General features: G+C 38.8%; 3 protein-coding genes across 9 annotated transcripts in view; 1 reads left to right on the forward strand and 2 right to left on the reverse strand.

Annotated features, from left to right (window-relative positions):
* The window catches only part of TSGA10 (testis specific 10), a 184,204-nt gene extending 183,936 nt beyond the window's left edge, over positions 1–268 (reverse strand). For 4 of the 6 annotated variants that reach the window (XM_078348759.1, XM_078348758.1, XM_078348755.1 and 1 more), the window contains exon 1: positions 151–268. The gene's annotated coding sequence lies outside the window, so the exon portion shown is untranslated. The other 2 variants (XM_078348754.1, XM_035271705.3) reach the window with 1 other exon arrangement.
* LOC103787774 (uncharacterized) lies at positions 13–5,921 on the forward strand. The gene is made up of 2 exons (XM_054244568.2): positions 13–1,546; positions 4,744–5,921. The coding sequence occupies exon 1, from the start codon at positions 13–15 to the stop codon at positions 541–543; it is 531 nt and encodes a 176-aa protein (XP_054100543.2). The 3' UTR covers positions 544–1,546; positions 4,744–5,921.
* On the reverse strand, positions 4,537–26,154 carry MITD1 (microtubule interacting and trafficking domain containing 1). 2 transcript variants are annotated; one of them, XM_078348761.1, is made up of 7 exons: positions 25,956–26,154; positions 14,576–14,677; positions 12,463–12,599; positions 12,296–12,382; positions 11,473–11,588; positions 10,480–10,540; positions 4,537–5,005 (listed from the first exon to the last, which is right to left on the reverse strand). In XM_078348761.1, the coding sequence occupies exons 1-7, from the start codon at positions 26,104–26,106 to the stop codon at positions 4,931–4,933; spliced, it is 729 nt and encodes a 242-aa protein (XP_078204887.1). In that variant the 5' UTR covers positions 26,107–26,154; the 3' UTR covers positions 4,537–4,930. The 2 variants fall into 2 exon arrangements, with proteins under 2 accessions (XP_078204887.1, XP_017819582.2); XM_017964093.4 differs by lacking the exon at positions 4,537–5,005 and adding an exon at positions 10,198–10,404.
* Positions 26,155–26,168: the final 14 nt, after the last annotated feature.

Below are 26,168 nucleotides of genomic sequence, written 5' to 3' on the forward strand. Positions count from 1 at the left end.
CTTCACCCAGGGATGGCCTTTATCTCTGTGCGTCACGAGGATAACTCCCATCAGAACTGGGAACTGGGGCCTTATGATTTTCGGTACTTTTATTTGAACGTGGGCTACCTCCGTGCATGGAATACGGTTCCCGCCTTGAAGGACCCTTACTTAACACCTCTGCAGGCTGCTTGGACTCCACGACCCCGCAGACGAAGGAACCCAGCGCGATGCCTGCGCGCCCCGCTTTCTCCGGCGCTTCCGGGTGCCGGCTCTCAGGAGGTGGGACACGGTCACGCGCAAGGCCTGCCGGGTGCTCGGGATCGGAAGCGCCCGTTCCAGCTTGAGCCATCGCGAGGCCGTGAGCAAGACCGGAAACAGCCGGTGGGTGAAGCGGAAGCGCTTCTAATCGGGGTGCTGCGGCCCGTGGCGCGCGGGCGGGTGTGGGCCCTGGTGCGCGCGCGCGCGGGGTCTCTGGCGGTGGGCCAGGACCTGCAGGTCGCGTCCGCTGGTGTTGAAGGCTCTTGTCTGCACACTTTCCCCTCAGCCTTTGGGACGACCTAATTTCACTGTTAGGAACTGTTGATCCTCAACACAGGAAGAGGGACTCGCCAGCTGTGTGCACATCCCCTGAGAGCCAAAAGGGCGAAATAAAACGTGAACACGATCATAATGAGATTCTGAGTAAGTTGTATATTATCAGAGAGTGGGCAAAATAATAGGTTCTTGGCAACGTTTTAAGAAGAAGCTGTGCCTGCCTAGAAAGATAAATGAGATGGTGCTGTTTTCACTTTCAGTTCAGTGATGGGGAGGCGTGTTTGGCAGTGCACAGGTAGCGAAGTGTCCCAAGAACGTGGAAGTTAAGGAAGTCTTCTGAGGAAAAACTTTATAAAATTAGTCATTAAAGCGTGAGAGTCGAGAGATGCAAAGTGATCTTGAAGGAACAAAATTTACCCAGACCTTCAAAGGCTTGACACTATCCCGACGACTGTGAAATATCCTGAAATACTGTGGGTTTTTTTGAGACTGAGTCGCTCTGTTGCCCAGGCTGGAATGCAGTGGCTCGATCTAGGCTCACTACAACCTCCGAGTTCAAGCGATTCTTCTGCCTCAGCCTCCCGAGTAGCTGGAATTACTGGCCCCCACCACCAGGCCCAGCTAGTTTTTGTATTTTTGGTAGAGATGGGATTTCACCATGTTGGCCAGGCGAGTCTCCAACTCCTGACCTTGTGATCCGCCTCTGCTTCCCGAAGTGCTGGGATTACTGGCGTGAGCCACAGCGCCCAGTCGTCTACTTTTTTTAATAGCCCTTTTTAACAGCTTTATTCGTTTGACTCACTGATGAATGCTAAGAATGTCTGTCATGTAATTGAAGAAAACTTTGTTGAATTAATACCTTTGTTGTGTTTCATTCACACTGTATATAAATACCTGATGACTAGAGATATTTTGAGCACTATTAAAATACATGCATTGGATCAATACATGAATTGGATCAAATCTGCAGCCTTAACAAGATCGTATTTTGGCTAAAGTCAAAATCTTGGACTACAGTTAATTTATCAAGGTAAATGCCACTTTGATGTGTTTTGGTTAGGAATCCTTGTTCAATTGAGGGAATACATGTTATATGATAGGAACAGTAAGCACAGAAATAGAGATGGGAAAGGGGCAACCCTGTCATGTGTTTGCCAAACATGAATGGCTTATGCATATGAACACATTCTCTCAACCATTTGATTAGGTCTGAGGCCATCGAAGCAGCTAGAGGGTTAAACCACTTCCTAAAGTCATTCAGTTAAGTGTCAGAGCCAGGATAAAAAATGTAAGTTCTTAACTACTTTGTTATCCTGCCACACTCTGCATATGCAGACAAGAGTGAGAGCCTTAACCTTAGGAAAAGATATTTCACAAGATCTTTGACAATCTCCATATCCACAGACACCATCCAGTGTATTAGTGTACACCACTCCTATTTGTTACTTTCTCCTTTAAGGCTCCCCGCTACCTGAACTCTGGATCCCAACACTACCACTTTGCCAAGGAAACTCCCTTCTCCAGTGTTGCCCTCTCTCGACTCCCCTACCAGCATCTGAACTTGCTCAGATCTTTTGCACCTTAAATCCTCTCCTGACTCCACATTCCTTTCTAACTACTGCCCTAGCTTTTCCACTTCACAACTAGAATACATTCATTGTATCCACCTTGGGCCTCCTGTTTGCTCAGTACATATGATTCTTACCAAGATCACTGATAACCTTGATACTGTTAAGTGTAATAGATCCTTTTCAACCCTCATCTTATTCGCTCAATCTTTGGCATTTGGCGCCGTTAACCATCTTGTCTCCTTGAAACTTTCATAATAACATATTTTAAAATTTTCTCCCTTTTTTTCTATCCTCAGCTTCCTTTGGCAGCTCTCCCTCCATCTTCTGTATATCCCTTAAATGTTGCTGCTCTTCAGGGTTATGTCACAGGCCCTTAAATCTTCTCACTGAACCATCTTCCTATGGCTTCAGTTACCATCCATTGAGCTTTATGCCATTTGACTGTTCAACACAGTCAAAATGAACCAATTATCTTAACCCCATACTTCCTCTTCCCATAAAATCTGTTCTAGGAAATTTCACCTCTTTCCACCTTTTTCCCAGGCCAGAAATCAGGGCATAATATTAATAAAATAGTTAACACATATTGTGTACTTTCTTCATTGCCAGGCACTCTTCTAACCACTTTGTATGTATTAGCTCATCAGAGTCAGCCTGATAATATGAGATGAATACTGTCATTATCCATATATTAAATAACACATCTGAGGCACAGAAAAGTAATCTGCCTTAGGTCATTCAACTGACAAAGGATAGAGTTGGGATTTCAATAAGGGCAGTCTGGTTTGAGCTTGTAATCATTATATCATAAAGGACATGATCCTTGACTTCTCTTTCTCTTAGCCCAATTCAACCAATGACCAAGTATTGTATATTCTCCATGCTTAAATCTCTGGGAAACATCTCTGAAGTATAAATCCAATCTTCCATTTGTTTAAAATTTTAGCACATGGCTAAGCCCTCATGCCTGTAATCCCAGCCCTTTGGGATGCCAAGGGGGAGGGCTATTTGAGCCCAGGAGTTTGAGACCAGCCTGGACAACAAAGTGAGACTTCATCTCGACCAGATAAAAAAAAAAAGCCAGGCATGGTGGCACATGCTGGGTAAGGTGGGAGGATTGCTTGAAGCCAGGAGGTCGACTTTAGTCTGGGCAAAAGCGTGAAACAAAAAACAAAACAAAACAAAACTTCAACACCTCCCCCATGATTCTCAGGGTAAAATTCAAGCATTTAACGTGGATTTAAGGCTCTTTATAATCTTCTTTTGCCTTGTTTTTAACTCCCCATTTTTGTATTCCTAAGTAAGAGCAAGTAGAATTAAATACTTGCATGGGTCCTATCTCCTTTTCCGCTAAGTATTACACATTGTTAGAATTCTTTACCCATTTATGTCTCAGCTTCAATGTCACATCCAGACATTAGAGCGTTAGATGGCCCCTAATGTACTTAACACCTATCACAGCATTTTGGACACTGTATTTTAATTATTGCCTTGTTTTTTAGTATCTTCCACTAGATTGTGGAGATATTTGTTTCTTGAAGGCAAGGACCAGTTCACCTTCTTAATATCACTCATATCCATCCCCCTTCCTCCCTCCCTCCCTCCCTCCTTCCCTCCTTCTCTCTCTGTCTCTCTCTCTCTCTCTCTCTCTCTCTCTCTCTCTCTCTCTCTCTCCCCCCCGCTGCTGTACTTTAGGCCCCCATTATCTCTAGCTTGGACAACTGCCTTAGTCTGTTAACTGTTCTTCCTGTCCCTAGTCCATCCTTTCTTTAATCCATGCTCAGCCCTGCAGAGGCAGATTTGTATAATGGCTGACTGAACAATTCCTGCTTAAAACTGCAGTGGAGCTTAGCTGCCTTTTAAAAAGTCCAAATAGTGTAGTTATTTACATGAATTGATCTCCCATTTTCTATCTCCTTATTTCCTTGTACCAAGTAGGCACTCCATAAATATTTGTTGAATGAATGTGGTACTGTATCAAAGTCAATCAAACAGAACCAAGAACAAAGAGGTTAACCAAAGTAATGCAGTCTCCATGCAGAGGCTTCCTGGGACAGTATAGCCACAGGCTTTAGTGGAACTCGAAGACTAGTAGTGGAACTCTTTATCTTAGGAGGGAATCCCCAAAACCTTACTATTAGATGACTCTGGGTCTTTGCCTATGCCTGGAATCTGCTCCTCCCACTGCACTCCAGCCTGGGCAACAAGAGTGAAACTCCATCTCAAAAAAAAAAGAAGATATGCGTAATGTGGCTGAGTGCAGTGCCTAACGCCTGTAATCCCAGCACTTTGGAGGCCAAGGTAGGAGGATCACTTGAGCCCAGGAGTTCAAGATCAGCCTGGACAACATGGTGAAATCCTGTCTCTAAGAGAAAAAATATATATATATTACATAATATATTTGCAGCAGACTTACTGTTTGAAAACTGTGAAACTATTTCAACTGAAATTATTTGAAATTTGTCTTTATTTGTTTATTTTGAATACTCGGTTATAGCATTGTTAAAGACTAACTATAAAACTAAAAGCCAAAAGCAACTGCACTGGATACTTAGAGATAAGTTTGGATTGAATAACCAATAATTGATAGCTAGAAGATAGAATTTAATGTTCCTTTTTTCGATGAATTAATTTGTTTGTCTTCCATTTTTAAAAGCATGCTGATCCCATATTCAATGAAGAATTGCTTCCAGTTACTTTATAACCGCCAGGTCCCAACAGCTGGTTTTAAAAAAAAAGTAAAAAATGGACTCATTATACATTCAGTTTCCAATGATGTCTATCAAAATCTGGCTGCAGAAGACTGGATCCATGACCATATGAATCTAGAAGACAAACCAATTCTATTCTTTTGGCGGAATTCTCCCTCTGTTGTAATTGGTAGGCATCAAAATCCTTGGCAGGAATGTAACCTGAATCTAATAAGAGAAGAAGGTATAAAATTGGCTCGGAGAAGAAGTGGAGGAGGAGCAGTCTACCATGATATGGGTAATATCAATTTGACTTTCTTTACAACCAAAAAAAAGTATGATAGAATGGAAAATCTGAAACTAATTGTGAGAGCTCTGAATGCTGTCCAACCTCAGCTGGATGTGCAGGCTACCAAAAGGTTTGACCTTTTACTTGATGGACAGTTTAAAATCTCAGGAACAGCTTCTAAGATTGGTCGGACTACTGCCTATCACCATTGCACTTTATTATGTAGTACTGATGGGACGTTCTTGTCTTCTTTGCTAAAGAGCCCTTACCAAGGGATCAGGAGCAATGCCACTGCTAGCATACCTTCCTTAGTGAAAAATCTTTTGGAAAAGGATCCCACTCTGACCTGTGAAGTACTAATGAATGCTGTCGCTAAAGAGTATGCTGCTTATCATCAAACTGATAATCACATTCACCTAATAAACCCAACGGATGAGACACTGTTTCCTGGGATAAATAGCAAAGCCAAGGAACTACAAACCTGGGAGTGGATATACGGCAAAACTCCAAAGTTTAATATAAATACTTCCTTTAATGTGTTATATGAGCAGTCACACTTGAACATTAAAGTATTCATAGACATAAAGAATGGAAGAATTGAAATCTGTAATATTGAAGCACCTGATCATTGGTTGCCATTAGAAATACTTGACAAATTAAATTCAAGTCTTGTTGGCAGTAAGTTTTGTCCATCTGAAACTACCATGCTAACAAATATATTACTTAGAACATGTCCACAAGACCACAAACTACACAGTAAATGGAATATTCTCTGTGAAAAAATTAAAGGAATAATGTGATTCCAAGTAAATTTCTTAATACAGTTAAGTTAGAAAATAAAATGTCTCATACATACACATTGTTATGTCTCTTAAAAAAAAAAAGAAAGCCTAGTCTCTCAGTAACTTCTCTCCATCTGAAATTATTTATAACCTATCTCTGTCTCTGTATTTCTTTTGATCTCTAGGATCCTCTTTCTTCTTTCTTTTTTCATTGATTTTATTTTATTTATTTTGAGACGGAGTCTCACTGTCACCCAGGCTGGAGTACAATGGTGCAATCTTGGCCCACTGCAACCTTTATCTCCTGAGTTCAAATGAGTCTCATGCCTCAGCCTCCTGAGTAGTTGGGACTACAGGCTTGTGCCACCACACCCAACTAATTTTTTTATATTTTTTAGTAGAGATAGGGTTTCCCTGTATTGGCCAGGCTGCTCTCGAACTCCTGGCCTCAAATGATCTGACAGCCTCAGCAAGTGCTGGGATTACAGGCATGAACCACCATGCTGTCTGTTCATTGATTTTAATATCTGGCACATATTTATATTTTCTGAGACAAAGTCTCACTCTGTCACCTAGGCTGGAGCGCAGAAATGTGATCTCAGCTCATCGCAACCTCTGCCTCCCAGGTTCAAGTGATCTTCCCACCTCAGCCTCCTAAGTAGCTAGGACTACAGGCCTGCACCACCATGCCCGGCTGATTTTTGTATTTTGAGTAAAGATGGGTTTTACTATGTTGGTCAGGCTGTTCTTGAACTCCTGACCTCAGGTGATCTGCCTGCCTCAGCTTCCCAAAGTGCTAGGATTACAGGCGTGAGCCACTGCACTCGGCCTTTATGTCTAGATTTCTTATTTGAGATGGATGGGAGTATACATGGGGAGTAGGGATGTATATAAAAAAGTTCAACTGGGGTGTATTATATTTGAAATGTTTGTGTGCTTCTGAGATGTCATATAGGCAGTTGAACTCCAAGGAGAAGTCTTGGCTTAATTTGTAAATCTGAGGGCTGACGGCATATAAAAAGTACTTGAAGTCATGAGAATAAATAATTTTGGACTTTCATAATCTACAGTTTAATTTTAAACTAAATATTCAGCAAGAGTCCCCTTATATGTTTGGGGACTTCTCTACCTTATAAGACCTTGTAGGAGGTAGAGCCTATTTCCTTCCATGGAAACAAAAGATTACTATACTCTTTCCTGGCCTTGCTTGAAGCACAGGTGTGGGCACAAATGACTTACTCTGCCAATCAGATGCACCTGCTCCATACTTTGAATTAGACACTAATGATGCAGAAAATCTGGAATGGTAAGAACCCTTCTCTGGAAGTAGCGACAGGAGCCTGAATTTCTGGGGTAACAAAGGCAATGAGGCTGGCAGTGGTAGTGTCTGTGCCCGTGATGTCAGTGATGTAGACTGCTGCATCCAGCCCTTGCATCAGTGTCAGCAGGGGTGTCATCTGATCTATTCTGGGTAGTGATTCTAGATGTGATTTTTCACTGCAAAACCTCTGTGTCTCAGTCTATAGCTCAACTACCTACTATTCTTATAATAAATCCCTTTTTTGCTTATATCAGGTAGGAACAGTTTTTGTTGCTTTTTCTAGGAACACTTACTGTGTAATCACTTAGGGAAAGAGTGTGAATTAAAAAGAAAGAAAAAAAGAGGTTACTACCTAATACCTAGCTTGGGAGAACTTCAGTATTTAAAAGGTAAGAAGAATGGAGGGAGAAAGTATGTTTCATGAAAGTCAGGAGTTTCAAGAAGGGAGTAGCCAACTGGGTCAAATGCTTCTTAAAGGTCACATAATACAAAAAATTAAAAGTGCCCATTGGATATGATGGTATAGAGATCACTGTTGACCTTAGCAAAAATGATTTCAGTGGAGTGATTGGGGCAGTAGACAGACTGAAGTGAGTTAAAGTGAATAGGTGGTAAGGAAATTAAAAAAATAAAAAACGCATACAGAGAGCACTCTTTCAAGAAGTTCATTCATGAAGAACGAAAAAATAGGGTGGTATCTGGCTCAAGATGTGTGTACTGATAGGAATGATGCAGTACAGCAGGAGAGATTGCTCTAAGGACCAAGTCTTTGTGGGAGGCTAAACGAGGTCAGGTCAAGGTCACTGCCAAAAATGTGGCCACCATCCTTATATATTAGGAATACTGACTCTTTCTGATTTTACAATTTGATCTCTCATTTTTTTTTAACTTAGTTTATGGTTCCTTTCACTCAAGTTTTATATATTTAAATGATCAAGTCTTTTGCTCTTTCCTTAATAGTTCTGGGGATTTCTGTTATACTCAGTTCATTAAGTGGGATTTTAATATGTATATATTACACTAATTCGCTCTATAATACATTTAGAATTATTTCTTTATATGTCAACATCATTATAGAAAAATTTCTGTATGTGGAGTGAGATTGAGGACTTAATGTTATTTTTTCCAACCATTTAATATCTCCACTAATTTGAAATGTCACCTTTATTATATATTAAATATCCATTCATACACATTTACGTTCTCTCTTTCAAATGTGTTTCTGGATTCTTTTATTCTATCCCACTGATTTATTTGCCCATGCCTATGCCCATACATTTTTAAGAAAATTCTTGTAGCTGTGTCTTTACAGCTGGTCAAGCAAGCCTCCTAGTGTTAGTGTCTTTTGTCATTTAATTTATAAATTAAGTTAGAGAGAACTGACATTAAGTCTTCCCATTCAGAAATACAATTTATCTTTCTAGTTACCCTAATTTTCTTTTATATCCTTCCATAAAGCTTATAGTTGTTCATACAGTTCTTATACATTTCTCGATATATTTAAACTGCACCTGGTAGGTTTCTGGTGCTCTAATTAGATCTGGGGATAGAACTCCAAATATCTAGAACAGATAGCATATCTGTAGACTCTTTTATTTAAATATCACTGTCTTAGCCAGGACTTTTATAGGAGTTGGATAAAAGTTAATTATACGGGGTTGTGGATTGCTAATTCTCCATAGTAACAGATTCATATGCTTTAGATCAGAATTGTTATTTCAACATGAAGGTAAAGAGGCCTAACACTTGTTCTCACCTTAATTAATAGCTACTCCATTTCCACATGGCATTGGGTACCAGGCAGATAAGCTAAGATACTCCACAGAAAGGAACTTTGGATCAGGCCAACACTTGTTCAAGTGTTTTCCTGAGACCCTGAATTTCCATATGATAAAGCTTAGCAAGAAACTAAAACTTTTCAGATTCAGTATTATCAGCACCTAAACCTGAAAACATAAAAACACAAAATCAGGAACTGTTCTGGAAGCCCTTCCTATCCTTTCATGCCAGCTCTATCTTGTACCTACCAGCTGTCCCACAAAAGCAAAACAGTGTCCAAGGCTTGCACAAGACCACTCTGTCCAACCTTATTCTCATGGTCTCTATCTTTGGTCCTCCACACTGTTTAACTCTGCTGAATAGTCCTCAGATGTGACATTTATACGTGCATTCTCCAATACCGAACACTGGTACTGTAATTTTCCTCTTACATATGGTTAACTTAGCTTTTTCTTTAAGCTGTGGACTGCCCACTATCTCTAGGATACATCCCCTCTTCCAGCTTGTCTCCATGGAATCTAATCTGTCTCCAACCACACAACTGGCATCTGGATGAAAAGCTTATCCAGAACAGTTGATTCTCCACCACAGGGCTTTAAAAATGTGCCAGCCAAAGTGAGTAAGCTGCAAAATACATTTAGATAACTGAATGGGTTGATTTGCCTTTATGGAGGGTAACTGCAAGATGGTAACTGTTTACTAAAGACAATTATCTTAGTTGTAACAAAATTAACATTTTATTTTTTTCCTGTTTATTAGACCCCAAGCCCATCTGGTTTTTTTTTTATTTGTTTGTTTGATTCTGTTTTTTTCCTTTTTCTTTTTTGAGACAGGGTCTGGCTCTATCACCCAGGCTAGAGTGTAGTGGTGTAATCTCAGCTTGCTGCAGCCTCAACCTCCTAGGTTCAAGTGATCCTTCCGCCTCAGCCTTCCAAGTAGCTGAGACACAGTTTGATTTTTTTTTGCAGAAACAGGTTGCCCAGGCTCCATTTGTCTCTTTAAAAGCACCCTAATACATGGTATCTTTCCCTCCTGGACTCAAAACTCCCATAGGCAAAGTTAAGAACTAATTTATCTTCCTAATAGTTGCTCATAATTTGTTGACATGATCCCACAGCCAAATAACAGAAAAGCTGGTAAAATGTTTAAATTAGCTGTACTACTTGAAAGAAACATTGTAAATCTACTGAGTAATCTATTTACAAAAATATTTAGGATTGTTCCCACAACTGAACAATGGATTTATAAATTAGTAGAAATATAAAAGTTTATTGTTAAATTCATACTTTATAAAGTGATCTGTTAAAAAAAATCCAATATTTACTTAAAGTAGAAATAATATAAATTAGGCTACTGCCCATCATATATTTTTTGTATGCTTCTTATGAAAAATGTCCACCGTTGTTTCATGACATGGTCTTAAATCAAAATCACAATATCCAAGAGAAAAACGACTCTAAGAGAAGAAAAGAGTATCGTTAAAAATGATACAAAACAGTGCTACACATTTACTCATAAGATTAAATCCTACCTGTGGTTTCTTAAAATAATCAAGCCCCCTTCCAATCTTAATCATCCATCCATTGTTGAACCTGTTGAAATTAGTATATAGCATTATATTCAAGACATTTAAGCAAGACTATTAATAAAGCTGCGGTGTATTAACAGTCAGCAAAATTCCCCCTAACAAAGTAAACCACTTCCTCCAGTGGCATGAATTGAATCAAAGCTGGGGTTCATTATGAGCTGTGTTCACAATGAAAACAAGTCATAGAAACAATCAGTTGATTTAATTATGTGACAGTTTAACAATTAAAATTTAATCTTGAATTTCAGCTTGTTGACAAAACTTTTTCATGTTCTGCTAACAAGTGGTGGCAAAGTGTATTCAGTGAAACTGGTGGTGTTTCAAGAGTTCCCGCACCTAGAGATGGGGAATGTGCAGGAGGAGCTCTGGACCCTGACCTCTGCTATAGCAGCTGCATTTTCATCTGTTTTGCATACTTAGTTTGTGATTTTTTAAATTAAAACTGAGTTCCCTTGCTAGAAACATATATCCACTGTGCTAAACAAAAGGAAGACATCGCTAAAATAACTGCATATACTGTTTTTTATAGACTCAAATTGTCATGCCTACTAGAATATTTAATAACCTATAAAAAGTAAAACCACATTAGGTAAATATTAAGTTCACTAAAAAATAAATTATCCTAATATCATAACACTATATATACAGTTGAGTAGACAGAAAACTATTCTCTTTCTACACGACACAGAACATGTAAATATTATTCCATTAGGAAATATTAAACTCACACACAAAATACTTGGCTTAGTTTTGGACAAAGTAAAGCAACTGTTTTTTTTCTTCTCAAGAGTGAAAAATTACTAAATGGAGTTTTATTTAAATTTAAAATATTTATAAATAAATATTAAATATATGAAATTATATAAAACATTAAGAGACATTTTTAAAGTATATATCAAAGACTGAATAAAAATTAAAACATTATTGTAGACTAACCTAATTTCTCGGTCATGTATTGAAGAAGAGTATTGTACTTCCAGCAGCACTCCATGACTTCTGAGTGACTCTTCTATTTCTTTCAGGCCCCTACTTTGCTGCACTTGCTCACTGCCCTGTTAATAACAAAATTACGATTATCTGCCTCAGTTATTATTGATATCTTAAATTATCCCTAAGCTATACAATGAATATCATAGGTGGATTAAGATGGAAATGTTCTACACTAGTTTCAATCTCTATTATCTCAAAGAAGCAACCAATGTGAGATAGTTTAAAGAGCAACTGTTTTTATCAAGATGATTGTTTTTTTTTTTTTTCTAATGTGAATGTAACTCCATCCTGTCTCCTTAAATGTAGTTTAGAATAGTTTGTCATCCAGGTGGAGCAGGCTTCTTTGGAAATCAATCATAGAAATCATAATTATTTAGAAGCATTCCTATTTTAAGTCAAAACCAAGATAGAGATGGCCACTACTATATTGTGCTACCATCCCCCAGATAAAATAATTGGTAAAGAAACAAAATTATCCGTAGTGCAGACAGTGCAACTGCCTCCTAGAACACCCAAGAGACTAAACTAACAAACTATTTGAATAAGAGCATTTAGCAAAGTGGCCAAATGCAAAATCAGCATCCTAAAATGAATAACTTTTTTTTCATGACATGCTATGCATACTGTTAGATAATAAATTAATTCCCAAGGAAATAAATCTAGCTTAAGCTAGATTTTATGAAAACTGTATCTGTGTTTTCCTTGACTGAACTACATCTTGTAAGTGAATAAAGTTATTAAGAAAGAGTAAGTGCTTTCAGATACCTACTTCATCCAGAGAGGTGAGAAGGTGAATAGTTTTTACTTTACATGGTCTCTTCATAAGCATCTCACAAAATCGAAGAAAGTTATACAGCTAAAAGACATTAGAATGAATTGTTACTAACTTAGTACACTGACATTAATATTTCACTATATTTTAGTACATTCACATACCTGATGAGTATGTCTAATATAAGGATCTTCTATCCAAACTTCTGTAACTGTCTCATTAAGGTATTCGCGAAAAAGTGACCCATAACTGAAACCTGTTGCATTCTCTTCTATTTTAATTTGCTTGTGATATTTTCCATCTATAAAACACAAGCTTCAACAATAAAACCAGTGACCATTTTTTACACATTTTGTATTTTATATATAGTGATTAATCAGCATCAGATACATATTAATTTTTTAATTTATTCATTGAGCAAATATTTATCGAATGCCTACTAAATATCATACACATTGCAGGATGTTACACATGCAAAGGTATTTAAGGCAAACCACTGCATTAGTGATTTCTGCCTTCACAGAGGCTAGGCAATGGGGAAAATCCAATGAGGTTTCCTAGAACAGGTCCTTGAGCCAGATCCTATAGACCAGGCACTTTGTTGAAGGGAGTAGTGCATGCATAAAGGTATCTGATAACTTCCTGTCACCATGGGTAGCACCACATGCTATATAACTCAGTAGCGATCTGGCCCTTCTCTTCAGACTTGTTTTTTTATGTCTTGCAATCTAATTACTGAAGTGAATAATACACATGAATGCAGGGCCAGGCACAGTGGCTCACGCCTGTAATTCCAACATTTTTGGAGGCCAAGGTGGGTAGATCATTTGAGGTCAGGAGTTTTGAGTCCAGCCTGGCCAACATGGTGAAACCCCACCTCTACTAAAAATACAAAAATTAGTCGGGCGTGTTGCCGAGCACCTGTAGTCCCAGGTACTTGGGAGGCTAAGGCAGGAGAATCACTTGAACCTGAGAGGTGGAGGTTCCAGTGAGCTAAGATTGCGCCACTGCACTCCAGCCTGGGTAACAGAGTGAGACTATGCCTCAAAAAAAAAAAAAAAGAAAGAAAACATGAATACAGTATAATATGGAGCTCTGAAGTCTTTCTTGGCACATGTAGAGTTTTAAACAGAAATTTATAGTACTTCTTAATAACCCAAGCTAAAGACTGGGATGTCACAGGGTGAATAGAATAGATCTATTGCTTTTGTTAATTCAAAATGAATACTGAATAAGTTATCAGAAACCTTTAAGGTCTTAAAAAAATATGACCCCTAATGGTAGTCCCTAAATTATATGGTATCCCTAAATTATACTACACACTTTGTTTAAAAATCAGTAGTTTGGATTCTGTTCCAAATAGTTCCACAGAGATAATGTTGGCAACAATGCCTTATTTTTTAAGCTAAGCTAGCCACACAGAGGTTAATTTAATTCCATGTATTCACACCACAATGCTGATGGTACTATATTTCATCAATGTTTTGGAGTAAAATTTCATTCTATATTTCAAATTGGAGTGAAGGAAACATAATGTTATTCCCACGGAACAAAAGAGCTCAGTGGCGGTCCCCAGGGCATGTATTGATAGAGAATAGTGGGAAGAGAGGGGAAAAGGGGTGTAGAAAGTATAGAGAAGAACAGCTAGGGCCTGGGGGCACTGGCTTTTGAGGGCAGCAGTACCTTTGGCCATAGACAAGCAGCAGTAGTGTGCACTCAGGTAAGAGTGGAAATGGCCATTTACAGACATTTGTAAGCTGGATGCTTAGGAGAGTAGGGAACTAATAATCAATAGGGAACAATACCTACCTCACCTCTAATCATTAGGAATACTTAACTCTTGAGGTGTTTTGATTCACAACAAAATCTGAGAGAAATCCCAAGAGTTTCTTTAGCTTCTTTCATGATTTTGTTCATTTCATAAAGGGAAATATAAATAAAATACACAATTTATATTCAGTATTCCTCTGTAGTATTTCTTAACATAGGGTACACATAAGCATCACAGGGATCTGTGAACTTAAAAATGGCATGTAACATTCTGCAGTATGTATAGCTTTCATCAAACATTCAAAGGGGTTCTGACATCCCGCCCTCAAGAAAAAAAAAAAAAAAAAAGATTAAAAACAACTCCTGTATGGGAGTGGAAGAGCAGAGTAAATCCTGTAAGCTCCCAGGGACGACTGGTCCAGACCACACAGAGCTCCAAAGGGCAGGAGCCAGAAACACTCGGTGAATGGTAGTTTATGGACGTGTTTTCTAAAACAGCCTCTTTACCCTCTTTTTCTTGGTCCAAGTACTTCTTTATGTTTTCTGCTCTGTCCATGTATTTGGAAATTCTTTCTCTGAGATTACATCTCTTAGTATTATCTTTGGTACCTGTAAGTTAAAAATATATATATTATCAGGTATCAAAACAGTTTTTCTGTTTAATTCAGGCATTATTTTCAGTTTCTCAAGTTTTCTACAAATTGCCTATCCTTTAGTATGGTTTGCCAGTCAAATACACACAGTAAGTTCAAATTTGTCTTGAACATACAAGACCTTCATTTTTACACTAAGCATGCGATGTAGCTTAGTTTAGGAGTGGGAACTCCTGACACTGTGTCTCATTTCTGGGACACCAAATCTGTTGGGATTAGAAGTGGCTTATTACATGTTAAATTCATGTCTGAGCACTATTTTATCCTAATTACCCACAAGTTTGAAGTTTTAGCATAACTAAAAGATAGCAAAGAATATTTATCTTCCACAAAACCAGCTTTTCTTCCAGACCTCTCCATTATAATTAATGCAGTCATTTTTCCAGCTACCCCAAAAGTGTTATTTTTGAATACATATGATCATAAAGTTTTACCCCAACTCCTCCTTCCAAATCAGTCACCAAATCACTTCTTGTTCCTTCCCTTCCTTTCGACATCGCTTATATTTTCCACAATAATTTCATTTTAATTTCTCATTTTAAAAAGCATTTCGAGTTAATGTTACATTTACAGAAAAGTTGCAAAAATGGCACAGATAACTTCCTTCACCTAGATTCCCCTAATGTTAACATATTACAAACCATAATATAAGTATCAGAGCTAGGAAATTAACACTGATACAATACTATGAACTCGTCTACAAACCTTATCTGAATTTCACCAATTTTCCCATTAATGAAAGTTTGTTTTCTGGTCCAGGATCTCACATTGCATTTAGTTTTGTCTCCTTAGTCTCCTCCAAGCTGTGATAGTTCCTTAATCTTTCTCTGCTGTCTATGACCTTGACCTTTAAGAATAATATTGGTCAGTTATTTTTGTAAAACATCTCTCATTTTGGATGGTCTGATGTTTTCTCATGATTAGACTTGGTTTATGCATTTTTGGTAAGAAAATCACAGAAGTGATGTGCCTTGCTCAGTGGGTACATGATGTTGATATGTCTTACTACTAAGGACATTAACTTTGACCACTTAGTAAAGGTATAGTTCAGATTTCTCCACTGTAAAATCACTATTTTCTTTTTTGTAATTTGTAAGTACCTTATAGAAAGATATCCTGCTTCTTATTACTCTTTCTCCCACTAATTTTAACATTTATTGATGGTCCTTGCCTGCAACAACTATGACTGTGATGTTTGCAAAATGGTGGTTTTCTATTTCTATCATTCCTTCTCAATCTGTTTATTCAACTAAAGAGTATGGGCTCATGAATATTCATTTTATTCTATGAGTCATAATCCAATAATACATTTTCCTGCTCAAATTGTATCAGCTTTGGCTTTGATATCTCCTTCATGTTGGTTCCTGTGTCCTTTTGTCAAAATCCCATTGCTATTGAGTATGTCCTTACATTTTGATGCAAGATTTTTTTGTTTTTATTTTGTTTTGTTGAGATAGGGTCTGGCTCTGTCGCCCAGGCTGGAGTACAGTGGCGTGATCTCGGCTCACTGCAACTTCTGCCTTCCAAGCACAAGGAATCCTCCCACCTCAGCCTCCCAAGTAGCTGAGACTACAGGCACACACTACCATGCCTGGGTAATTTTTGTATTTCTTTTCTATTTCCTGTAGAGACAGAGTATCATCATGTTGCCCAGGCTGGTCTCTAACTCCTGGGCTCAGGCAATCCACCTGCCTTGGCCTCCCAAAGTGCTGGGATTACAGGCATGAGCCACCATGCACAGCCACAAGATATTTTAAACCAAACTTGTTCAACCCTTGCATGCGGCCCAGGACAGCTTTGAACAAGGCCCAACACAAATTCGTAAACTCTATGAAAACATGAGGGTGTGTGTGTGTGTGTGTGTGTGTGTGTGTGTGTTAGCTCATCAGCTGTCATTTGTGTTAGTGTATGTTATATGTAGCCCACAACAATTCTTTTTCCAATGTGGCCCAAGGAAGCCAAAAGATTTGTTAAAACTCATCTTGTTTATTTTTTCCCCCAACCCTGAAATATACTTTTCCAAGCAGCCTCAGTCACATTTATTGAAGAGTGGTATTGAGAAACCAAAATCTGAGTGCCAGGTGTGTTCATTGCTACTGGGGAAGTCCCACCACTACTCCTAGACCCTCTCAGTCAATACAGCTAGGAAGTATATGTAGGCTTACTCATACATACATCTATATTTGTTTCTGTCCATCTGTATAAATATTAAAAACCATAAGTTCATGCTGATAACTTTGATTCCACAGAGCTCATTCTAGCTTTCCCTAATCCCTCTCCTGCCCAAATAAAAGCAAAATACAACCTTTCCTCAACCTTGCTAGGCTTTAAACTATGTAGTAGTCTTAGTCATTGTCCTTATCAGCTGGCAATGTCTCACGCATATACCCATCCTTCAATCATTATGCCACATTTTCTCAGGCTTGGAACCTTACAGCCATCTTTGATTCCCATTAACCTTACTCCCATATCTAATCATATGCCAGTGCCCCCTCCTTATCTTAATATTGGTATCATCTCTCTGGTTCAATCAGGCCTTTATCACATCTCATCTTTTTTTTTAAAAGTTTTATGTAATTTTAATTGGCACATGATAATTATACATATTAATGGGGTACGATGTGATATTTTGATACATGTAAACATTGTGTAATGATCAAATCAGGGTAATTAGCATTTCTATTATCTCAAATATTTACTGTTTCTTTGTGGTAAGAACACTGAAAATCATTCTAGCTATGTTGAAACATACAACACATTATTAACTATAGTCACCCTATTGTCTAATAGGACACGAGAATTTATTCCTCCTATTTAACTAATTTTTTTTTTAGAGAGAGACAGGGTTTCACCATGTTAGCCAGGCTGGTCTCAAACTCCTGACCTCAAGTAATCTACCCACTTCAGCCTCCTAAAGTACTGGGATTACAGGTGTGAACCACTGTAACTGGCCTCTAACTGTAATTTTATACCCTTTGACCAACCTCTCCCCATTCCTCTTACCCCCCCAACCCTTCACAGCTTCTGGTAACCATTATTCTACTCTCTACTTCTATGATATCAACTTTTTTAGATTCCACATATGAGTGAGATCATATGGCATTAGTCTTTCTGTGTCTGGTTTGTTTCACTTAACAATTTCCTACAAGTTCATCCATATCTCAAATTACAGGATTTCATTTTATATAGCTGAACAGTATTCCACTATGTATATGTACCACATTTTCTTTATCCATTCATCTGTTGATGGACACTTGGGTTGATTCCACATATTGGCTATTACGAATAGTGCTGTAGTAAACATGGGAGTACAAATATCTCCTTGACATAATGATTTCATTTCCTTTGGATATATACCCAGTAATGGGATTGATGGTAGTTCTCTTTTTAGTTTTTTGAGGAATCTCCATACATTTTCTATACTGGCTATACTCACCTCTTATTTTGATCCCAGCAGGAGCTCCTTAATTGATCTGCTTAACTTCAGTCTCTACAGGTTAATGTCTACTTTACATCCTTGCCATATTCAGTCCTTTATTCAAGAAATACTTATTGAGAACTAACAACATGTCAAGCATTGTTCTAAGTGCTGCAGATACAGCAGTTAATAAAACAGACACAATTGTTTTCTATTGTTCAAGTAGGAAGAAAGAGAACAATAAAAATAAATTGATGAAACATGTATATTAGATTGAAATAAGTGCTATTATATAAAGTAATGAAAGATGTCAGGGAGTGCTGGGATGGGGTTATAATTTTACACTGGAGATCTGGAAAGGCTTCACAAAGAAGGTGATATTTGTGTAAAGGCCTGAAGTAGGAGAGAGAGTATGTCATGCAAATATTTGTGAGAAAGAGCATATTCCTGAAAGAGACCAGCCCTGAAAGGCAACTCCAATTACGTTACTCCTGTGTAAAAACCTTAAATGGTTTCTCCTTACCTGTGGAATAAGTTAAAATCTCCTGGTAGTCAAGGCCATCCACAATGGGACCCAAGCCCTTACCTACCTTTAAACTTTACTTCTCATTCTTCCTCTTCAGACACATGCTCAACCAAACTTAACTACTTATTTGGTAAGACAGGCAGAATTTGAAGACTCTTAGATGAATTTCTGACTTCTGAAATTCTTCTTCCTCCAAAGCCCCAATCAAACTCCACCTCTACCTTTCCACCCTCACATGACCTTTAACTGTTTAAATCCTCATTGCACTTACCTATAGATATCTCTCTCCTGGCACTTATGTATTAGCGCTATTTGCATTTTGGGTCTTAACCTATCTATGTCATGTCACTGTCTCTGTAACCTCTATAGGACCAGTGAAGCACACTGGAGCAGAACTGATTCTCCTGCTTGAGATTCCTAGAGCAGCCAAAACTTGAGCAGTGTTCTGCCTGACCAACACAGTACACCATCTCTCTTTGGGGATTCAGTATACCAGTCATTGAGGCCTTGGGCTCCAACTAAGACTCTACCACCTGCTCCAACTGTGACTCTACCACCTCCTAGTGGCAGAACTTGAAAGCTTAAAATACTTTTTATGCTGTAAAATGAGAATACCATCAACTCCTACTTGATAGGGCAGTTGGTACGGATGAAATGAGATCCTGCTTTTAATGTTCTCTGCAATGCCTAGCACTTAGCACTGAAATGTGATACCTACGCTTATTGCTGTTGTCATCATTATCATCAAATAATGCCCCAGGCAACGTTTATAGTACTGACTAAAGCACCAAACCATGAAGGACTCCCTCTGCTGCCTCAAAGCTTCTGTAACACTTTAATTATAACAAGCTTAAACTAGAAAGCACAGAGGAAGTGATCTTAGTCCAGACCAGGAGTGCCAGGGCGTCTTATCAATTTAATACATTAATACTGAGCATCTACTGTGAGCCAAGGTTGTACTGGATATTAAGGATGTTTGGGTATTTCTCAACACTGAATAACTACATATCAGGAAAAGTCTCAGTGTCCCCTCCACAACCCTGCGCATTTTTCACAACGAACTTCATCCATTAAAGAAAAACTTTTCTTCTTCTATTGCTATATTTTACTTTGGCTTGCTTTAAATGCAAATGTTAACACAGAAAATTAAAAATAATCTTATAATAAAAATCCTTATCCCCCATCACCTAGATTTTTTAAATTAGCATTTTTGCTCTATTTTCTTTGATTTTTAAAAATTTTTTGCTTAAGGAAAATTAACTAAAAACATCATGGCATCTCTTTCCAAAATACTTTGGTCTGTATCTCTAAAAATTAAAGATAGTTTTCAAAAAAAAAAAACCATATTGCCTAAAAAATGACATCAATCTGTTAAAGATCTAAAAGAGCCAAGAAGGCAGAATAGGAACAGCTCTGAAGTGCAGTTCCCAGCAAGAACACAGAGGTCACCGCAGGTGATCCCCATGCAAGCAGGATGTGGAGTGGATCTCCAGCAGTCCTACAGCAGAGGGGCCTGGCTGTTAGAAGGAAAACTAAAAAACAGAAAGAAATAACTTCATCATGAACAAAAAGAGCGTCCACTCAGAGACCCCCATCTGAAAATCACCAACTACAAAGACCACAGGTAGATAAATTCACAAAGATGTGAAGAAACCAGTGCAAAAAGGATGAAAACAACCAAAACCAGAATGCCTCCCCTCCTCCAACAGATCACAACTCCTCACCAACAAGGGAACAAGGCTGGATGCAGAATGAGTCTGATGAATTGACAGAAACAGGCTTCAGAAAGTGAGTAATAACAAACTTCTTTGAGCTAACAGAACATATCTTACTGTAATGCAAAGAAACTAAGAACCTTGAAAAAAGGTTCTAACTCAATGCAAAGAAACTAAGAACCTTGAAAAAAGGTTTGACGAAATGCTAACGAGAATAAACAGCCTAGGGAAGAATATAAATGAATTGATGGAGCTGAAAAACACAACATGAAAACTTCATGAAGCATACACAAGCTTCAAAAGCCGAATTGACCAAGCAGAAGAAAGAATATCAGAGATTGAAGATCAACTCAATGAAATAAAACAAGAAGGCAAGATTAGAGAAAAAAGAGTAAAAAGAAATGAACAAAGCCTCCAAGAAATATGGGATTATGTGAAAAGACCTAATCTACATTTGATAGGTGTACTTGAATGTGATGGAGAGAATAAATCCAAGCTGGAAAATACTCTTCAGGATATTATCCAGGAGAACTTCCCCACCTAGCAAGGCAGGCCAATATTCAAGTCCAGGAAATACAGAGAACACCACAGAGATATTCCTCAAGAAGAGCAACCCTAAGGCACATAAGTGTCAGATTTACCAGGGTTGAAATGAAGGAAAAAATGCTAAGGGCAGCCAGACAGAAAGGCTGGGTTACCCACAAAGGGAAGCCCATCAGACTCACAGCAGATCAGTCAGTAGAAACCCTGCAAGCCAGGAGAGTGGGGGCCAATATTCAACATCCTTAAAGAAAAGAACTTGCAACCTAGAATTGCATATCCAGCCAAACTAAGCTTCATAACTGAAGGAGAAATAAAATCCTTTACAAACAAGCTATTACTCAGAGAGTTCATCACCACCAGGCCTGCCTTACAAGAGCTCCTGAAAGAACCACTAAACAGAAAGGAACGACCAGCACCAGCCACTCCAAAAACGTACCAAATGGTAAACAGCATCGACACAATCAAGAAACTGCGTCAATTAACAGGCAAAACAACCAGCTGGCATCAAAATGGCAGTATCAAATTCACACATAACAATATTAACCTTAAATGCAAATGGAAGGAATGCCCCAATCAAAAGACACACACGGGGAAATTGGATAAAAAGTCAAAACCCATCGGTGTGCTGTATCCGGGAAACCCATCTCACATGCAAGGATAGACTCAAAATAAAGAGATGGAAGAAGATTTACCAAGGAAATGGAGAACAACAAAGAGCTGGAGTTGCATTCCTAGTCTCTGATAAAATAGACTTTAAACCAACAAAGATCAAAAGAAACACAGAAGGGCATTACATAATGGTAAGAGGATCAATGCAACAAGAAGAGCTATGGATCCTAAATATAAATGCACCCAATACAGGAGCACCCAGATACATAAAGCAAGCTCTTAACGACCTACAAAGAGACTTAGACTCCCACACAATAATAGTGGGAGACTTTAACACTCCACTGTCGATATTAGACAGATTGAGGAGACAGAAAATTAACAAGGATATCCAGGACTTGAACTCAGATCTGAACTAAGCAGACCTAATAGAAATTTACAGAACTCTCCACCCCAACTCCACAGAATATACATGCTTCTCAGCACCACATCACACCTACTCTAAAACTGACCACATAATTGGAAGTAAATCACTCCTCAGCAAATGCAAAAGAACAGAAATCATAACAGTCTCTCAGACCAGAGTGCAATCAGATTAGAACTCCAGATTAAGAAACTAACTCAGAACTGCACAACTTCATGGAAACTGAATACTGGCTCTTGAATGCTGACTGGATAAACAATGAAATGAAGGCAGAAATAAAGATGTTCTTCGAAACCAACAAGAACGAAGACATAATGCACCAGAATCTATGGGACACATTTAAAGCAGTGTCTAGAGGAAAATTTCTAGCAATAAATGCCCACAAAAAAAGAAAGAAAATATCTAAAATTGACACACTATCATCAAAATTGAAAGAGCTATAGGAGCAAGATCAAAAAGACTCAAAAGCTAACAGAAAACAAGAAATAAGTAAAATCAGAGCAGAACCGAAAGAGAGAAAGAAGAGATACAAAAAACCCTTAAAAAATTAATAAATCCAGGAGCTGGCTTTATGAAAAGATCAACAAAATAGACCACTAGCGAGATTAATAGAAAAGAGAGAAGAATCAAGTAGATGCAATAAAAAATGATAAAGGGGATATCACTATCAATTCCACAGAAATACAAACTACCCTCAGAGATAATACAAACAATTCTATGCACATAAACCAGTAAACCTGGAAGAAATGGATAAATTCCTGGTCACTTGCACCCTCCCAAGTCTAAACCAGGAAGAAGTTGAAACCCTAAATAGACCAATAACAAGGGCTGATGTTGAGGCAGCAATTAATAGCCTACCAACCAAAAAAAACCCCAGGACCAGATGGGTTCACAGCCGAATTCTACCAGACATACAAAGAAGAGCTGATACCACTCCTTCTGAAACTATTCCAAACAATCCAAAAAGAGGGAATCCTTCCCAAATCATTTTATGAGACCAACATCATCCTGATGCCAAAACCTGGCAGAGACTCAGTAAGAAAAGAAAACTTCAGGCCAATATCCATGATGAACAGAGACGCAAAAATCTTCAATAAAAACTGGCAAGCCAATTGCAACAGCACATCAAAAAGCTTATCCACCATGATCAAGTAGGCTTCATCCCGGAGATGCAAGGCTGGTTCAACATACGCAAGTCTATAAACGCAATTCACCACATAAACAGTTGGTTCTTTGTCTTTGGTTAGACAAAAACCACAATTATCTCGGTGGATGCAGAAAAGGCCTTCGGCAAAATTCAACAGCGCTTTATGCTAAAAACTCTCAAAAAACTAGGTATTGATAAAACATATCTCAAAATAATAAAAGCTATTTATGACAAACCCACAGCCAATATCATACTGAATGGGCAAAAACTGGAAGTGCCTTTTGAAATCTGGCACTAGAAAAGAATGCCCTCCCTCACCACTCCTATTCAATATAGTATTGGAAGTTCTAGCCAGAACAAACAGGCAAGAAAAAGAAATAAAGCGTATTCAATTAGGAAAGGAGGAAGTCAAATTGTCTCTATTTGCAGACAACATGATTGCATATTTAGAAGACCCCATCTTCTCAGCCCAAAATCCCCTGAAAGTGATAAGAAACTTCAGTGAAGTCTCAGGATACAAAATCAATGTGCAGAAATCACAAGCATTCCTATACACCAGTAACAGACTTAAAGAGAGCCAAATCAAGAACGAACTGCCATTCACAATTGCTACAAAGAGAATAAAATACCTAGGAATACAACTAACAAAGGATGTAAAGGTCCTTTTTAAGGAGAACCACAAACCACTGCTCAAGGAAATAAGAGAGGACACAAACAGACGGGAAAACATTCCATGCTCTTGGTTATGAAGAATCAATATTGTGAAAATGGCCATACTGCCCAAAGTTATTTATAGATTCAGCAGCATCTCCATCAAGCTACCTATGACCCTCTTCACAGAACTGGAAAAAGCCATGTTAAACTTCATATGGAACCAAAAGAGAGCCTGCATAGCCAAGTCAGTTCTAAGCAAAAAGAACAAAGATGGAGGCATCACACTATCTGACTTCAAACTATACTACAAGGGTACAGTAATCAAAACAGCATGGTACTGGTACCAAAACAGAGATATAGACCAATGGAACAGAACAGAGGCCTTGGAAGCAAAACCACACATCTACAACCAACTGGTCTTTGACAAACCTAACAAAAACAAGCAATGGGGAAAGGATTCCCTGTTTAATAAATGGTGTTGGGAAAACTGGCTAGCCATGTGCAGAAAGGAGAAACTGGACCCCTTCCTGACACCTTATACTAAAATTAACTCCAGATGGATTAAAGACTTAAGCATAAGACCTAACATCATAAAAACCCTAGAAGATAATCTAGGTAAAACCATTCAGGACATAAGCATAAGCAAGGACTTCATGACTAAAACACCAAAAGCATTGGCAACAAAAATCAAAACAGACAAATGGGGTCTAATTAAACTCCAGAGCTTCGGCACAGCAAAAGAAACAATCATTAGAGTGAAGTGGCAACCAACAGAATGGGAAAAAATTTTTGCAATCTACCCATCTGACAAAGGGCTGATATCCAGAATCTACAAAGAACTAAAACACATTTACAAGAAAAAAACAAACCCATTCAAAAGTGGGTGAAGGATATGAACAGACATTTTTCAAAAGAAGACATACATGAGGCCAACAAACACATGAAGAAATGATCATCATCACTGGTCATTAGAGAAATGCTAATCAAAACCACATTGAGATACCATCTCACACCAGTTAGAATGGCAATCATTAAAAAATCTGGAGACAACAGATGCTGGAGAGAATGTGGAGAAATAGGAACACTTTTACATTGTTGGTGGGAGTGTAAATTAGTTCAAACATTGTGGAAGACAGTGTGGCAATTCCTCAAGGATCTAGATATAGAAATACCATTTGACCCAGCAATCCCATTACTGGGTGTATATCCAAAGGATTATAAATTGTTCTGTTATAAAGACACATGCACACATATGTTCATTGAAGCACTGTTTACAATAGCAAAGACCTGGAACCAACCCAAATGCCCACTGATTATAGACTGGACAGGGAAAATGTGGCACATATACACCATGGAATACTACACAGCCATAAAGAATGATGAGTTCATGTCCTTTGTAGGGACATGGATCAATCTGGAAACCATCATTCTCAGCAAACTGACACAAGAACACAAAATCAAACACTGCATGTCCTCACTCATAGGTGGGTGTTGAACAATGAGAACACATGGACACAGGGAGGGGGAGCATCACACACTGGGGTCTGTTGGGGGGACTACAGGAGGGACAGTGGGGCAGATAGGGAGTTGGGGAGGGATAACATGGGGAGAAATGCCAGATATAGGTGATGGGGATGGAGGCAGCAAATCACATTGCCATGCATGTACCTTTTTATGTGCATACATATATTATATATATGTATGCACATAAAAAGAAAGAGACGGAGTTATCCTGTAGAATATCCCACCTTCTGCATTTAACAGCTCCTTTGTGGTGTGGAAGAATTGGTTTTGTTTTGTTTTGTTTTGTTTTTGTTTTGTTTTTTGAGATGGAGTTTCGCTCTTGTTACCCAGGCTGGAGTGCAATGGCGCGGTCTTGGCTCACCGCAACCTCCGCCTCCTGGGTTCAGGCAATTCTCCTGCCTCAGCCTCCTGAGTAGCTGGGATTACAGGCACGCGCCACCATGCCCAACTAATTTTCTGTATTTTTAGTAGAGACGGGATTTCACCATGTTGACCAGGATGGTCTCGATCTCTTGACCTCGTGATCCACCCGCCTCGGCCTCCCAAAGTGCTGGGATTACAGGAGTCAGCCACCGCGCCCGGCCCCGGAAGAATTGTTTTTAACTCATTCACTTCCCAGACACAGCAGGAACCAGCTCCTTTTCCTCAGGTCCTCCCCGCCTTGCCTCATTGCTCACCTTTCAGAACCTGCAGGAGCAGATCAATCCCCTCTTGGTAACACAACAGAGCCTGCGGATACCGCGACTCGGAATCTAGTTCCACCGCCCGCTTTAGCACAGTGACTGCAGCTGTGCTCTCCGGATCCTGCCCCAGCCCGGACTTCGCCATAATTCCAGTGACTCTTCTCCTCCACCCAGGCTGAAGTTAGGCGGGTCTGTTGCGCTTCCGGG

This window comes from Callithrix jacchus, chromosome 14, assembly GCF_049354715.1.
Source record: "Callithrix jacchus isolate 240 chromosome 14, calJac240_pri, whole genome shotgun sequence".
NCBI classification, from domain to species: Eukaryota; Metazoa; Chordata; class Mammalia; order Primates; family Cebidae; genus Callithrix; species Callithrix jacchus.